Source organism: Pinus tabuliformis, chromosome 3_2 (genome assembly GCF_031772625.1).
Source record: "Pinus tabuliformis cultivar Carrire ecotype Pingquan chromosome 3_2, CPIR1, whole genome shotgun sequence".
Lineage (NCBI taxonomy): Eukaryota > Viridiplantae > Streptophyta > Pinopsida > Pinales > Pinaceae > Pinus > Pinus tabuliformis.
The window spans coordinates 249,960,042-249,974,949 of record NC_142302.1 but is presented as its reverse complement, the minus strand read 5'-3'; the positions used below and the strand labels follow the sequence as shown (position 1 = coordinate 249,974,949).

The 14,908-nt window shown below is 38.4% G+C and overlaps 1 protein-coding gene across 2 annotated transcripts in view; it reads right to left on the bottom strand.

Moving 5' to 3' along the window:
* Nucleotides 1-5,267: 5,267 nt before the first annotated feature.
* The window catches only part of LOC149180621 (junctophilin-like protein), a 68,042-nt gene continuing 58,401 nt past the window's right edge, over nucleotides 5,268-14,908 (bottom strand). For both annotated transcript variants that reach the window (XM_089416205.1, XM_089416204.1), the window contains 5 exons: nucleotides 9,477-9,574; nucleotides 9,223-9,305; nucleotides 6,720-6,797; nucleotides 6,461-6,628; nucleotides 5,268-6,207 (listed from right to left, as the gene is read on the bottom strand). In XM_089416205.1, the coding sequence (XP_089272331.1) occupies nucleotides 5,839-6,207; nucleotides 6,461-6,628; nucleotides 6,720-6,797; nucleotides 9,223-9,305; nucleotides 9,477-9,574 (796 nt within the window). In that variant the 3' untranslated portion in view covers nucleotides 5,268-5,838. The remainder of the gene's footprint in view (nucleotides 6,208-6,460; nucleotides 6,629-6,719; nucleotides 6,798-9,222; nucleotides 9,306-9,476; nucleotides 9,575-14,908) is intronic.

Here is a 14,908-nt window from a genome sequence, read left to right as displayed (position 1 = left end):
TTTCCAAATATTATTTTTTCTATTTTCCACCTTATAAAGATTTACTAAACAATCAAATAAAAAATTCCGCCTGATTTTCCAAAAAACCTCTAGTAGGTTTGCAATGAAACTTATCTCTGTCATTACTGAACAGCTCGAAACACCAGTTGTGCGTGTCGGCAGTCCCTAAGCGTCTTCGCTGAAAACAGTAGTTCCTGGGCTCCTTCACCTGCTTTCTCGACTTCTCCTCACTGCGGTTCTGATATAATGTCAGTTTTTACACACAATAGTAGGCAGGAATGTCCAGAAGAATAAGAGAGAGTGGATTGATTCATTACTGAGTGATGCAATCTGTTTGGGTACTAGGAGGGTTAAGTCCCAAAGCTGATGATTAACTCAAACACCTAATACTTTAATGACTAAATTACCTCCACAAATTAATTAAAGGGTGGAAATGCTATTATGAGACAGTGCCTTGTCCCACAAACAAAGAAGTCTCATACATTACTGACTAGCTATGTTGTGACCTTAAAATTGAATTATTATAGTATTCTTATCATATTATAAAGGCATTAACTAAAGCCTATGAAACCAGACTCGTCCAAAACAAGGCACATGTCCGAATTAGACACGATTCGATGGGAATTCGAATCCTAAAAGGGTACACCACGTGTCCTAACAAGACATCATCAAATCCCGGTCGTGTCCCGATTTTGGGATTCGAATCCCAAAAAAGTGAGGGTTTGTGAGGGTTTATGAAGTTTGTGAGGGTTTATGAGTGAGGGTTTATGCAGATATTTGAATTTTGTATATACTATGCATGCTATAATGTTACTAACTTACTTTGTTAAGAGTAAAACTAACATCTAGATGAAGATCTATGTTTGAAATCAATGAATTTGTATCATTAATGAGAATTTGTGTAAGAAATATCTAATTTTTAATATATATATATATATATACGAATCCTACGTGTCTTGTTCCGAGGGCTAACGTGTCCAAATCCGACACTCGAATCCCCGTATCCTACGAATCCCGAATCCCTGTGTCACGTGACTTAGACTAAAACATTATTATATTTGAGTGTATGCCTAAGTCCTAATTATCACCCCATTATATTAACAATGGCTACTAAAACTTAATATCCCTTGGGGAGAGTTACATGACATAGGTCAAGGGAAGAACCAACTCTCATAAAATAATATGTGAAACAAGGAGGTGGGAACATCCCAAGGGAAAACAGGAAGAAAGGGTATGCAAGGTGTGTAGGGAAGGAAAGGTGGAGATTGAACAGCATTTCTTATTGCATTCTCACATTATAAGTAACAAATTGACAAAGCAGTGGTTGAGAGACAACTTTTCAAGATGAATTGTGGAAAACACAACAAAATAGGGCACAATAGGATACAAGCTTCTGCAATCAATCACAATATGGTAGATGATTTCTCAACATGGGTAGAGGAAGATACTCCTAATGAGTAGTCCAAAACTTCTTTGTAGTTTGTACCATATTTTGGCCTGCCCTTCAATTTGTTATCTTATAAATACTTCTACTCACAAAGGTTAGTTGCCCTCCTAAATAGTTTAATAAAAAAATCCTAATTGATGACATTATTTGTGACATAGAATTCGGGATCAGGGGTTTGCCTGATAATATTAAGGACACTATTAGGCAAGATTGCGCTGTGATCCTTAGGAAAGCAAAGGCCCCTCAGAGTAACCTTAGTAAGGATGAATTTATGGCCCTCAGATCCTTAAATCAGAACAAAGACATCGTTGTTCTGAAAGTTGATAAAGGAGGGGTTGTTGTCATTCTTAACAAAGAGGACTACCGCAAGAAGATGTTAGATCATTTTCATAATAGTGGTAGTTATAAAAAGCTTCCTAAAAACCCATTTAAGAAGATTTCTAGAACGGTGGCTCTTGCCATCAAATCCAGTAGCTCCGTGAGTTCCCTTTGCCATAAACTCATTGAAAGCAATCCTATTACTCCTAGGATCTATGGGCTCCCTAAGATTCACAAAGAAGGGGCACCCCTTAGACCCATTGTCAACACCATTGGTGGTTCGACCTACCTTCTAACTAAGTTCCTTGCCTTTAAGCTTAAACCTTTAGTTGGTCATACAGAGTCTTTCGTCAAAGACTCTGCTTCCTTTGTTGATGAGCTCAAGGATTTTAAGCTTGACCCTAGAGACATTCTTGTTAGTTTTGATGTAGTCTCCCTCTATACTTGCATCCCTATAAATGAGGCTTTGGATGTTATCAAGCGCCTTACAGATCCTGATACTGCTCGGTTAGTTGAGATCTGTCTCACTTCCACCTTTTTCAGTTTTGAAGGTGAGTTCTTCGAACAAACTTGTGGTGTTGCCATGGGCTCACCCCTATCCCCTGTCGTTGCTAATCTTTTTATGGAAGATTTTGAATCCAAAGCTCTGGCCTCGGCTTGCCTCTTACCTAAGCTTTGGAAAAGATTCGTAGATGACACTAATGTCATCTGGCCGCATGGCCAAGAGGAGTTAGATCTCTTCTTCCATCATCTTAACAGTCAGTCCGCCGCCATTAAATTCACCATGGAACAGGAAGTTGATGGTTGCCTCCCTTTCCTTGATATTCTTATTTCTAAGAATATGGATGGTTCCCTATCCCACCAGGTGTTTCGGAAGAAAACACATACTGAGCAATATCTCCATGCCAGTTCCCATCATTTCCCAGCTCAGAAGTTGGGCGTTCTCAACACTCTCGCTACTCGTGCCCTAAGGATCTCTGATGAAAAGAGCTTCGAGAAAGAAAAATCCCATCTTCTCAAGGTCTTTGTCGAGAATGGTTATAGCAAGTACTTGGGTCAGAAGGCTTTCCTCAAAGCTTCCAAGAATTCGGTGGTTAAAAAAGAACCTAAAGAACGTATCCCAGGGGTCCATCTTCCTTTTGTTCAAGGGACCACTGACAGGATTGCGAGGATTCTGAGGAAGCATAATGTCCCCTCGACCTTTAGACCCCTTAACACCATTTGTAAATCCCTCTGATCGGTGAAGGATCCTATCGACCCTAAGGACATGAAAGGGGTCTATATTATTCCTTGTTCCTGTGGGACCCCCTATATTGGTGAGACTGGGCGCTCCATTAATCAAAGAATCAGTGAGCACACAACTGATCTTAAGCACGGGAGAACTAAGTCTTCCGCATTAGCTGAGCATGCAGAGAAGACCAAACATCATGTTTGTATTGAGGAGGCCAATGTCATTGCTAGAATTTCGCAGTTCCACCACCGTAAATTTAGGGAAGCCATTGAGATCGAAAGGAGGCCAAGCAATCTCAATAGAGATGACGGGTGGAAGATCAGCAGATGCTGGATCCCGACCCTCACCTCCTAGTCATTTCCTCTCGCCACCCTCTCCCCCTCCTCCCTCTTTTTATAGCTTGTTCAAGGTTTTTCCCTTGATTCCTTCCTTCTTTAGCCTCCTACCTTATTTGATTTATCCTTTTAAATTTCTAGATATTTAATTTTATTAGCCACCCTTCCCTTAAATTAATTCTAAAACTATAATAGATGCATTTCAATAACTAAGTAGATTACTTCGATATTGATTCCCTATACAATTAATAGTAATAATATTAATATAATAATAGGGATCTAGTATAAAACCTATTAATAATATCCTTGAATTTATTTAAAATAAGGTTAACACATTAACTTCATTAGGTTAATAATATATTAAGTACTTGAATAGACTTTTTCTAGCTCGTGAATTACATAAAATAAGTAATAGTATAACTAACCATTTATATAATAATTCAACTTAATTAATATAAGAAAATTAATTTTCTTAGATCTTAATTTTCAATAAACAATTAAATTTAAAATATTATTATTTTAAACATATTTTAATATTATTAATCCCTAGTAGTTACATATATTGTATAAATTTTACTTGTAGTTTAATAAATTAACTAACTATTAATTTTAAAAAAAACTTCAAACTAAGTTACAAATTGGTAATAAACAATTAAAATATTATTTAATTATTTTAATATTATTAATCCTTAGTAGTTATATGTATTGTATAAATTTACTTGTAATTTAATAAATTAACTAACCATTAATTTAATAAAAAACCTCAAATTAAGTTACAATTTGGTCTTTTGCCCCCTTCTCCCTGTGTCCAGTCAAACTAGCCGTTCCCTCGTCTAATATAGCCGTTAGGTAGTCAATCTAGCCGTTACCTAGTCAATAATTATAGTTGTTGGAAGTTCTGCTCTAACTATTTAACCTGCATTTTAGATCTAATCCTTCAACTTGTCTTGATGATGAACCACACTGGTTAGTTCAAAACGCGTCGACAAATATTCTATCATGTGATTTTAGCTGAAGAATTCTCTTAAACTACATATCTTACACTTTTTAGGTTTACTCTCTTGGGTTACCATTTCTTAATCTCTTTTATCCTATTTTCACGTGTATCTCTTCTTTGGTTTACCCTCTTGGGTTATCATTTCTTAATCTCTTGTATTATTTTCACTTGCACCTCTCTAAATTTTGGCTTTCAAGAGTAGCATTGGCACTCCCGTTATTTTCTAGCCCCATTGACCCATTATTTTGGTCAACCTTGGACATTAAGAGAATTATCTCATGTTATCTTATAAGTAGGATGCTAATATCCATTCAGTTACATGTGATGGCTAAGTATCGCATTCAAGTTTTAAAAAATTGAAGGTATACCAATTTCCTTTTGAGCACATTAAGTCTAAAATTTAAACCTATCTTGGAGTTCTCACTTAAAAGAAGCCAGAGTGTATCCCCATGTCATGTACCGAATTCATTCCTACAGTTTTACTTTTCACTGGGGGATCTGGTTTCAAAAGGACAAAATTGTCAAATACATTTAATTCTGATGATATACTTTAAAATTCTTTAAAGGCTAATATTATATTTTAACTTGTCAGTTGGATTGTGAGCTAGCATCAAGTTGGGCTTCTTACCACCACAATGACCCATGTCTAAATCCTGCTGGGCATGCCACACCCATTTATGCACTGTTTTAATGCAGAGAAGATATGATGCTCACACAGTTGTTGTACCTAGTGTTCCCATTGTACACAATATGGAGTTTTATAAATCTCTCAATGTAATAAAAAGGTGTTTCACAAACAAACAAAAAATGTAACTTTTAACGGTTTCATGAGTATGAAATCCACTATACAAGTCCAAAACTTCAAAATGAAACCACACATCAAGGGGGTATGAATACCCTAGATGTCAATACAACTATCAAATTAATACAGGCCCAAAGCACATGAAAACTTCCTTCCATTATTAGGTTGATAAAATATATAAGATGTGTTGAAGTCACTACCCCATTGCTAAAAGTGTTAAAGATATACTATCCATACCCCCATAGGGCAATAAAATTCAAGTCGAAGTTTTTAACACAACTGGATGAAGAAAATTTTGACTGTTTTCTATTTTCCTTAGTCTGTGGATGAAGGCATCGGATAGGAAGCATACAGTGAAGTTCCAGATATGTGAGTACCAGTATATGTACAAGAGAGAAAGCTACAAACAGTGTTACTAATGTAAGATAACTGCAAATTTGCCAGCCTTGGACTCTGACCAGAATAGAAATTCATCCCATACCTAAGTCAACATTCTATTATTTTTCTTATTTGAGTGTGCCTTTCAATAGTTAGATGACCCCAGTGTACATCTATCTGCAACCAACTAGCTATGTTTTGAAAGTTGGATGGGTAAACCAATACCTGCCCCACTTGAATCCAGCTATTGTATCTTGTTTTCTACATGAAGCTGTAACTGTGACTAGAAAAGATGATAGGAATAAGATGCTCTCAAATAGAAGAAACATCTCAGCTCCTAGCATCAACATCAAATCCAGCACCAGTCCACCCAGAAGCACTTTCACCTTTTGGTTTCTGAAGTATCAAGTTACCCTTTCCTCTGTTAACATTATGTCCTCGACCTTTGACTATAACAAGATGCTGTCCTTCAGTCATTGGTTTTGCTGATTGCCCCTGACTACTAGGATGTGACTTGTCCACACCTTTTCTTTCAAATGGAATCTTTGGAGCCCTAGAATTCACTAGATGGTCTGTGAGTGAACTAGAGTTTGTTGAAATAGTGGAACCACTATTGTCAGACTCATTCAGCTGTTGATTTGAAGTCAAAGTTGAAATCACTTTATCATCTGGTGCCGATGACCCCATTTTCCTGGCATTCTGAGAAAGAACCAGTTGAAGCAAAAAATTACAGAACTAACAGAATGTTAGAAAGATCTTGTAATTCTGCCTAACCTTGACAGCCATAAAACGTCAGAAAGAAATCTTGTTATCTAATAAGCAGTTCTAACAAAAACGTAGACAAACATTCAGGGATTTCAGATTAAAACAACAGTTTGAGAAGTTGATACAGAAACAAGAACCACTACGTGAAGAAAAATAGCAATAAAAACTGATGGAGGTCACATGATACCTGATTGCTTTTGCTTGTAGCAGTATTCTCTGATGAGACAGGTGATAATCCATTGGATTCTGAATTTACAGATTCAGGAGTAACACCCTTTCTGACAGGATTCAATGCTTCCAGCCGGTTCTTCAATTCCTCCAACCTTGAGTATTGTGCAGTTGCACTCTCTTGAACCTTTAAAAGAAAGCAAAGAATTAAGGTCTTCTAACATTTAGATACTCGACTTTAAAATGAAATGAATGCATTGAAGGAAGAAGATTCATACCAACCGATTGAGATCCTCACAAATTGCTTCTTTGTGAGCTTCTTCCTTCTTTAAATCCTTCACTGCTGCTTCCCACACCTGAGGGGCATCATTAGGACATTCCTTACAATCAGATGATTATCATCTGTAGCCTCATCCCCTTGCTTACAGATTTCCTTTTTTCAGAGAATAAAAAAATGTGATATAACAAGCAGAGTTGTGAAATAAACATTGACGAAATTGAAATTATTTAATAATTTACACATGTTTCAACACTTCACCTGAGATTGAGTCTTGATTCTTGAAGAAGATCACATCCAACATTCCCAGAAAGTTCTAGCAACTGGTTTGAAGTTAATGTTTGGTTCAAATTCTCTCTAGTTTAAAAAACCTCTTTTTCACTTTTAACTACTAGTATCTTAATATGACAGATCTGCAAATCGAAAATGACTTGGGAATCTGAACTCTTACAGTTTCTTCCTATGCTCAAGTTTATTTTATAGGTTTGCTTCCAATTTTATATTTTTTAGTCTTGGCTTTTCAAAATTCTCACCTTCTCGGTGTTTTTACTATAATAGTTAGTTCAAAAATAGTTTGAACTTTGAGGCACTTGCCTTTTGCTTGAAATCCTACTATGACAAGAGGTTGAATTATTAATTTGACTGCTCCTATTATTCAACATCCATTTTTTCCTTGTCATTCACTCTCTGTGAATCTGCTCATAAATATCTTCCTTGCCATTCACTCTGAAAAAATAAGTTTATTCTTTTAAGGTGGAAAATTTAATTTTGTTGTTTTAGAAAAAGGATTGGAGCGTCATGTGAAGTGCCATCATAAAGAGTAAAGCAAATCCAAACAGAGGAACACTTTTATTGTAGGTCAGGTTTCGGGATTGGAACCCAATATCAGTAATTTCCTTTGAAAAATCTTTAGAAAGAGCTTATAATGTGACTGTCATAGAACCATTAAACTGATTTAAAATTGAAAGTTGGAAAAACATATTGCAACTTAGTGCCATGAGTGAATGTTTTCTCCCAACAAAATCTCTATAACCTAGTCAAATCAATTCATCTTTCTTTTTAATCAATAAAATGTTGAATCCAAAAGAGAAAGAGTTCAATTCTCATAGGACTACTTTAGTTTTCAGTATATAACAACCCTGAATATTGGAATATCATATATTCTCAAAGAAGCTACTGCGCAGGGATGCTTGGATACTTGGACGCTACTTGAACCGGCTACCCGGCTAGGTTCGGCTGCTACTCAATTGAGCTCATGCTGGGATCGGATACCGGGCCTTTGAGACTCGGGCTTTGATACTTTGCGAGAAGGAGGGAGGGGATAATTTAGCCTCATTGGATACTCAACAGACACTTTGTGCTTGTCAGAGAGGGACTGGGAGGCGGCGGCTGATGCTTCTTGATAGTTTTGATCCAGGACCATAACCCACATCTTTCGAGCGAGAGAGGTGCCCCTTCACGCATACCCGACAGAGGAAGGAAATATGTACCACTTTGGATAATCTCATATATAATGCAAGTTGACACACCTATAAAGGGAACCTTCAGTTAAGGGCCTTACTTCTTAGGGGTCACTCACTATTCATATGGTGAGGGATACGCTAAAAACTGAGTTTTCTACCTCGGGGTTTTATCCTACTTTATTGTTATAGTCATTTTTATCTAAACCCCCAGATGACATGTCATTATTCTTCCACCTTCCATTTCTTCTAATTTATTATTTCATCAGCTCATTGAATTTTGTTCGTGTGAAAATTGGATCACTAAATACCATTACATTTTGAAAATATTATTCTTTTCTATAGAAGTATTAAATCAATTACGTTTACACCATCAGCACTATTAAGGAAATAGCTGGAAGGGCCATAATTGATGATAAAACCTGAAATCCCTGATCGTATGTCAATTAAAAGGCTTTGAGTTTGGGTTATATTTCTCATATGATTGAACTTTCTTATTTTGACTTCATATACAGAAGATCGTCATTTTTTAACAAGAGATGTCCCTCTGACCATCCTTTTAACCACAAACTTGTATTGACCATAAATATAAGTTATATACTCCACGAAGCATTGGCAACATCAAATGAAATATGACCGCATAACATAATGTCAGCAGGTTGAGAGCTCAAAAACCTTCCAGAAGGTGTCAAAAAAAGGCCAAAATTTTGTGGAGGGCTTAATACTCTGGTACTGGGAATGATAAACACGAGTATCAACAGAGCCCTCGAGATTCAAAAATTAAAATAAGGGAAAATAAACTAAAATAAATTTCAGCTTATTGGAACTTATACTAACAACAAAGCAAGCAAGCTGGATATGAAAAACAATCAATATTAATGGCTTTACCATAGTTCTAACCCACTGGTCGTTTTTTAAAAGACTTCTTTGAATTAAAGAATTGCTTACTGAATTTTCATGAGGACGTCATTGATAATCCTAGTGAGAAGATCATTCAAAACAGTGCACCAGTTCTATTGTCAGGCTAGATAGATAGATACAAACCTGCCTTGCCAATTCCTCCTTTTGCTTTGCTATTCTAATTTTATCCGTTGATAGTTCTATCTTCTTTCGAAGATGCTCGAGTGCTGATATTGCATGTAACACAAAGATGAGAAAACACCATGTAAACACTAAAATCTTTAAATCTATGATTAAAGAATCAACCAAACAGACCTGACACCTGAACAGCTTTTCCCCTTGTTAGACAGATGATTTATTCTGATACACAATTCTTAAGAAAAGCAACTGGGCCTTACCTGCCTTCTTTGGGCCTGCTGTGAGCTTCAACTCCAATGTAACATTTGCTAACTCACGCTCAACATCCCGAATTTTTGAGTAATTTTCTTGAATATATCTGCAGAATCCATGGTAAATTTGTATAGGTAAGGTTTTAAAATGAGGCTATTAATCTTTCAACTTTCAAGTATAGAAAGTAAACTGAACAGCAGTAGCATACGTCTGTCAGTTCTTCTAGAACTTTTTCTCTAGATATTCTGCAAGGTTAAAACAAAAGTAGCCAGATTCAGCTCAACAATACTGGAGACAGTACAAGTCTACTCGACAAATATAAAATTAGAAAAATGCACAAACGTTCACCAAAAATTTCGAGTCAAACTTGTGACTTATTCAAAAGTCTGAGTAGGACTCACAAATATTTGCCAATTCTTTGCCTTCAATGAGTTTTTGCCTGACCAAGTTGACTTGGCACAATTTTGGCATCAAGCCAAGTATGACTCACACGTCCAAGTCATGCCTGGTGAGTCCTGCTTCAACGGTTAAAAAATAAAACTTGAAATAAACTTTTGAGAATATGGGTGGAGCAATGCTGAAAAGCTCTATAACATTACTTGTGTACCAAATATTTGTGCAATTCAAAGAGATGTCCTTGCACAAATAAGTTTTCTGAAGGGGAAGAGCGATATAGGGAAGAGGAACAAAACAAGGCATCCCAGAGCGAAGGCTGACCACTACAGGCATCTTACCTCTTCTTTTGATTGTTTTTGTACTTTTACCTAAATAAGATAAGAGAAGATAAGATAATTGTCTAATGTTTGACAAATGACAACTAAAGTAGGCCAATGGGACTCCTGGTTACAGTGATGCCAGTACAAAGTGGGAGTACTAAGATAGCCTCTATATAAAAAGCAAGATGCAGAAAGTAAAGTAAGAGTGCAATCTAGATCCTAGAAAGCCAACCATGAAAATGGAGAGACAATCCAAGAAAAAGATGTACAAGGTGAGCAAATCTAGGATCTATGGTACACAAGACCATCCTAGTCCACTGGAATCATCTCTCTTAACATCCAAGGTGTTAATTTTAGATAACAATGGTATGTTCTATGCTTTTGCACAATTTACTTCAATGTTTCTTATCAGCCCAATGACAATTTCCAATTATCTTCAGTAGCAATCACATTAACTTATACACATTGACAGTGAATCCAGATAGAACATAAAAACATATGCAGAAGACAAGACAAGAGGACACAAGATGTGGCGGATGACAGGGACAAAACCCAATGTGGGGAAACCCCTTGATCAAATCTTCTTATTATTCTTCAATAGTTTAGCATAGAGAAAGAGTACAAATATCAGAAATACATGCCCAAACAGTTCTGCCAAATCAGCAATCAAATCAGCAGTCAATGCAGCCCTAACCAGAAAGTCAATGTGGACAAAGCTGCCCCAAAACGTCCTCCAATCAGCTCAGTCAACAGCAGAAAAATGTGGCCTGCCAAGGGAGTCAAAGTCAACCCAAAAACTGCTCAGCAATGTTGTGAACATCGACATCAGGATAAAATCAGCAAGGTTCGGGAAACCAAAAAATCGTAAAAATCAGGAAAATATTGGTAAAAAATCGGCAAAATTAAGATACCATAAAAATATCTTTAAAAATCGGCAAACATCGGCTAGGCCAAAAAATTGTGATTTCGAGATAAAATCGGGATGTTCACAACACTGTTGCTCGGTCAAATCAGTCAAAGTCTGCTGTAATTCTGCAGTCAAACTAGAAAGTCAACACAGAAGTCAACTCGGTCAAACAGTCTCCAATCACCTCAAAATCCGTGCCAAAGAATGCAGCCTACAGAAATCGAAATTCTGCTACCGAAATAAAAGTTAACGCTAGTCAAATACTCCAAGTCAACGCTGGTAAATGCATGCCCTAATCCCTGAAATTTTCAGCCTCCAAAACTAGTCCAGGAATCTGCCTTCCTTCCACACGTGCAAAGAAGAGAGCCTCCAAGTTGTACGAACCAATGAAGAGAGGAGAGAGAAGATGATGTGATGAGTGATGTCCAAATGAGAGAAGGGTCTCTCCTATTTATACAATTCGTTGAGGGTGAGGAGACACATCCATTGGGCTTCATGAGCCTACATTTGACTAAGGCCGACCTTGACAATATGACCATGAGAAAGAATAAATTCAAAATTCCATTTCTTCTTTGTCAGAATGAGATGATCTTTATAACAAAATTGTACCTCTCGAAAAGAGGAATCCAATGCAATAATCATCTCCACCATATGAGCTGTCCTAAGGTGGAAGTTGGCCCTAGTTGCCAAGTTTAACACTCCCTCTCAACTAGGGAGAATTCCACCTGCCAATCTATCTGACATCATCATGCCAACCTGTCATCTTGTATCATCCCTATCACTGTCTTGCTCTGCTCTGCTGAACCATGAAATAATAATGAAGAAGAAGTGATTGAGACTGAGTGATAAGATCATACCACTCTCCACTGACAAAAGTCGGTCCTTGATCCCAGATCAAGTTGTTGAATACCATGTCCTAGTCATAAGGAGTACGACAATACACGATGCGTCCATCGGTAGCGTTATGGTCCCTAACCATCTTTTCCCAACTAATTGGCCAGATGAGAGGTACTTCCCATGAGTCTCAGACTCTATGGGTAGGATGTGTGTCGAGGCATCAGCAGGAAAAGATGAACCACTCATCCTATTCATATGCCATAGGAGAAGGTGAACCACTCATCCTATGCATATGCCAATTGCAGGGGAAGGTGAACCACTCACCCTACATGCATGTGTCGGGGTAGGGGGAGGTGAACCACTCACCCTACACAAATGTCAACCATAATGGGGTATCACAGGGGAAGGTGAACCACTCACCCTGTATCCAACACACCATTAGGGGAAGGTGAACCACTCACCCTATGGTCGCTCATAGCTAGCTCCAAGAAGTACCTCAAGCCCCGAGGAGCTCCCAAAGCTCTGTGTCCAACTCATACGGGACCCTCATAGGAGGGTCGTTCCACGACTCCAAGTCTCTCTAGGAAGGTTAAGAATTTGACCTTCCCCAAAGGCTTCGTGAGAGTGTCTGCAACCTGCTCATCTGTCCTGATGTGTTGGAGCCTAACTGCTCCCCGTTATACCATATCCTAGATAAAGTGTTACCTGATATCAATGTGCTTGGAGCGGTTGTGGAACACAGGATTCTCTGATAGACGAATCCCACTCTAGTTGTCGCAGAAGACCACGATGGTATCTAACATGTGCTCAAATAGCTCATTAAAGAGCTTCCTCAACCAAACTGCTTCACAACAAGCCATACTTGCAGCAATGTATTCGGCCTCGGCGGTGCTTAGTGCAACCGATTTTTGCTTCCTGCTCATCCAAGATATTGAAGCAGACCCCAAAGAGAAGCAGCACCCAGACATGCTCTTACGATCCACCACACTGCCAGCCCAATCAGCATCTGTATATCCATGTAGCCTCAAATTCTCGACAGTGTATCTCAAACCATAGTGGATTGTGCCCCGAAGATATCTCAAGAGATTCTTAGCAGCAATCCAATGAATGTGATGAGGCTCGACCATATATTGACTCAACGTGTTCACAGTGAAGCATATGTCAAGACAGGAGTTGACCAAAAACATCAGGGCCCCCACAAGTTGACGATACTCAGTAGGGTTCACCAATCCGGGCCCAACAACACTTCCACATAGCTTCTTAAAGTTGAGTTCCATCGGAGTAGTCACGGACTTGCAGTCCACCATCCCACATCTCTCAAGTAGCTTCACAATATATTTTCCTTGAGAAAGGAAATCTCACCTAGCTTTTGCCAAACCTCCAACCCTAGGAAATAATGCATCAGTCCTAGGTCCTTCATCTCGAACTCGGAAGCCAACTCCCTCTTGCATTGATGAATGAGAGGGCCATCACCTGTCAGAAAGAGATCATCCACATAAAGGACTAGAATGAGAGGTTTATCCTTTTCAACCTTGAAGTATAGGTTCGGGTCAGCATCGCTTCTTGTAAATCCTAGCTTCATAGCATAGCTATCGATCCTCTCATACCAAGCCCTAGGGGCTTGCTTCAACCCATAGAGGGCTTTCTTCAACTTGCATACATGTGTCTCACGATCTTGAACCTCGAACCCCTCGGGTTGTTCCACATACACTTCCTCCTTAAGCGAACCATGCAAGAAGGCAGTTTTGACATCCATCTGGTGTAGGTTCCATCCTTGCGAGGTAGCAAGGGCTATAATTGAACAGATGGTGGTATATCGGGAAACTGGGGCAAATATCTCATCGTAGTCTACTCCTTCCTTTTGAGAGAAGCCTCGAGCTACAAATCTGGCCTTGAATTTCTCAGCACTCCCATCAGCTCCATGTTTGATCTTGTAGAGCCATTTCAAAGTGACCATTGACTTGTCCTTCGGTCTAGGAACCACATCTCAGACATCATTCTTCATGATCAACTCATACTCCTCATTCATTGCATCCTTCCAAACTTGTTGCTTCACGGCTTCTTCGAATGTATAATGCTCAGATTGTACAATGGTATTCATGGCACCTAAGTACCCTTGGTACCTATTCTGCTTCTTGCTTTCACGAAATGTCCCACTTGGTGCAATATGTTTCTCAGCATCTTCAAGAGTACCTTTGAGCCACAAAGGCCTTTTCCTTGAAGTAGAGGGCTCACTAGGAGGTGGATCAATGGGATCCATCGGACTTTCAACATCAAGCATCGATTCATCAGACGAAGGTTCATCCTGTTTTTCTGCATCAGCATCACCATTGTCCTTCCTAGGAGTAGGAAGATCTCAGAGCTTTCTAAAAGTAGAATCTTCATCGAAAGTGACATCATGACTTAATTCCACTTCCCTTTGACCAGGCACATAAATTCTATATGCCTTCGAAGTTTCACTCTAGCCCACAAACGTTCCTTTCTTCCCAAATGCATCTAGTTTGTTTATTTTCTCTTTTGGCACATGACAGTATACGGAACAACCAAAAATTCTAAAATTAGAAACATCAAGTTTCTTACCAATGAAAACTTCTTCAGGCGTCTTGAATTCCAAAGCTTGATGTGGGCATTTGTTTTGAACATACACAGCGGTGTTGGCAGCGTCTCCGCATAAGAACTTCAGTAGACCTTGGTCATTAAGCATGGCACGAGTGGCTTCTATGATAGTACGATTCTTCCTTTCAGCAACCCATTTTGTTCAAGAGTATATGCAATAGTGGTCTTCCTCTTAATGCCAGCTTCTCTGCAATACTCTTTGAATTCATTTGACTCGTATTCGGTCCCATTATTAGTCCTCAATATTTTGATCTTCTTCCCTGCTTGATTCTCGACCAAAGCTTTGAAGGAGCAAAACCATTTGAATACTTCATCCTCCTTCTTTAATAAATAGATCCATGTTTTGCGAGAGAAGTCATCCACA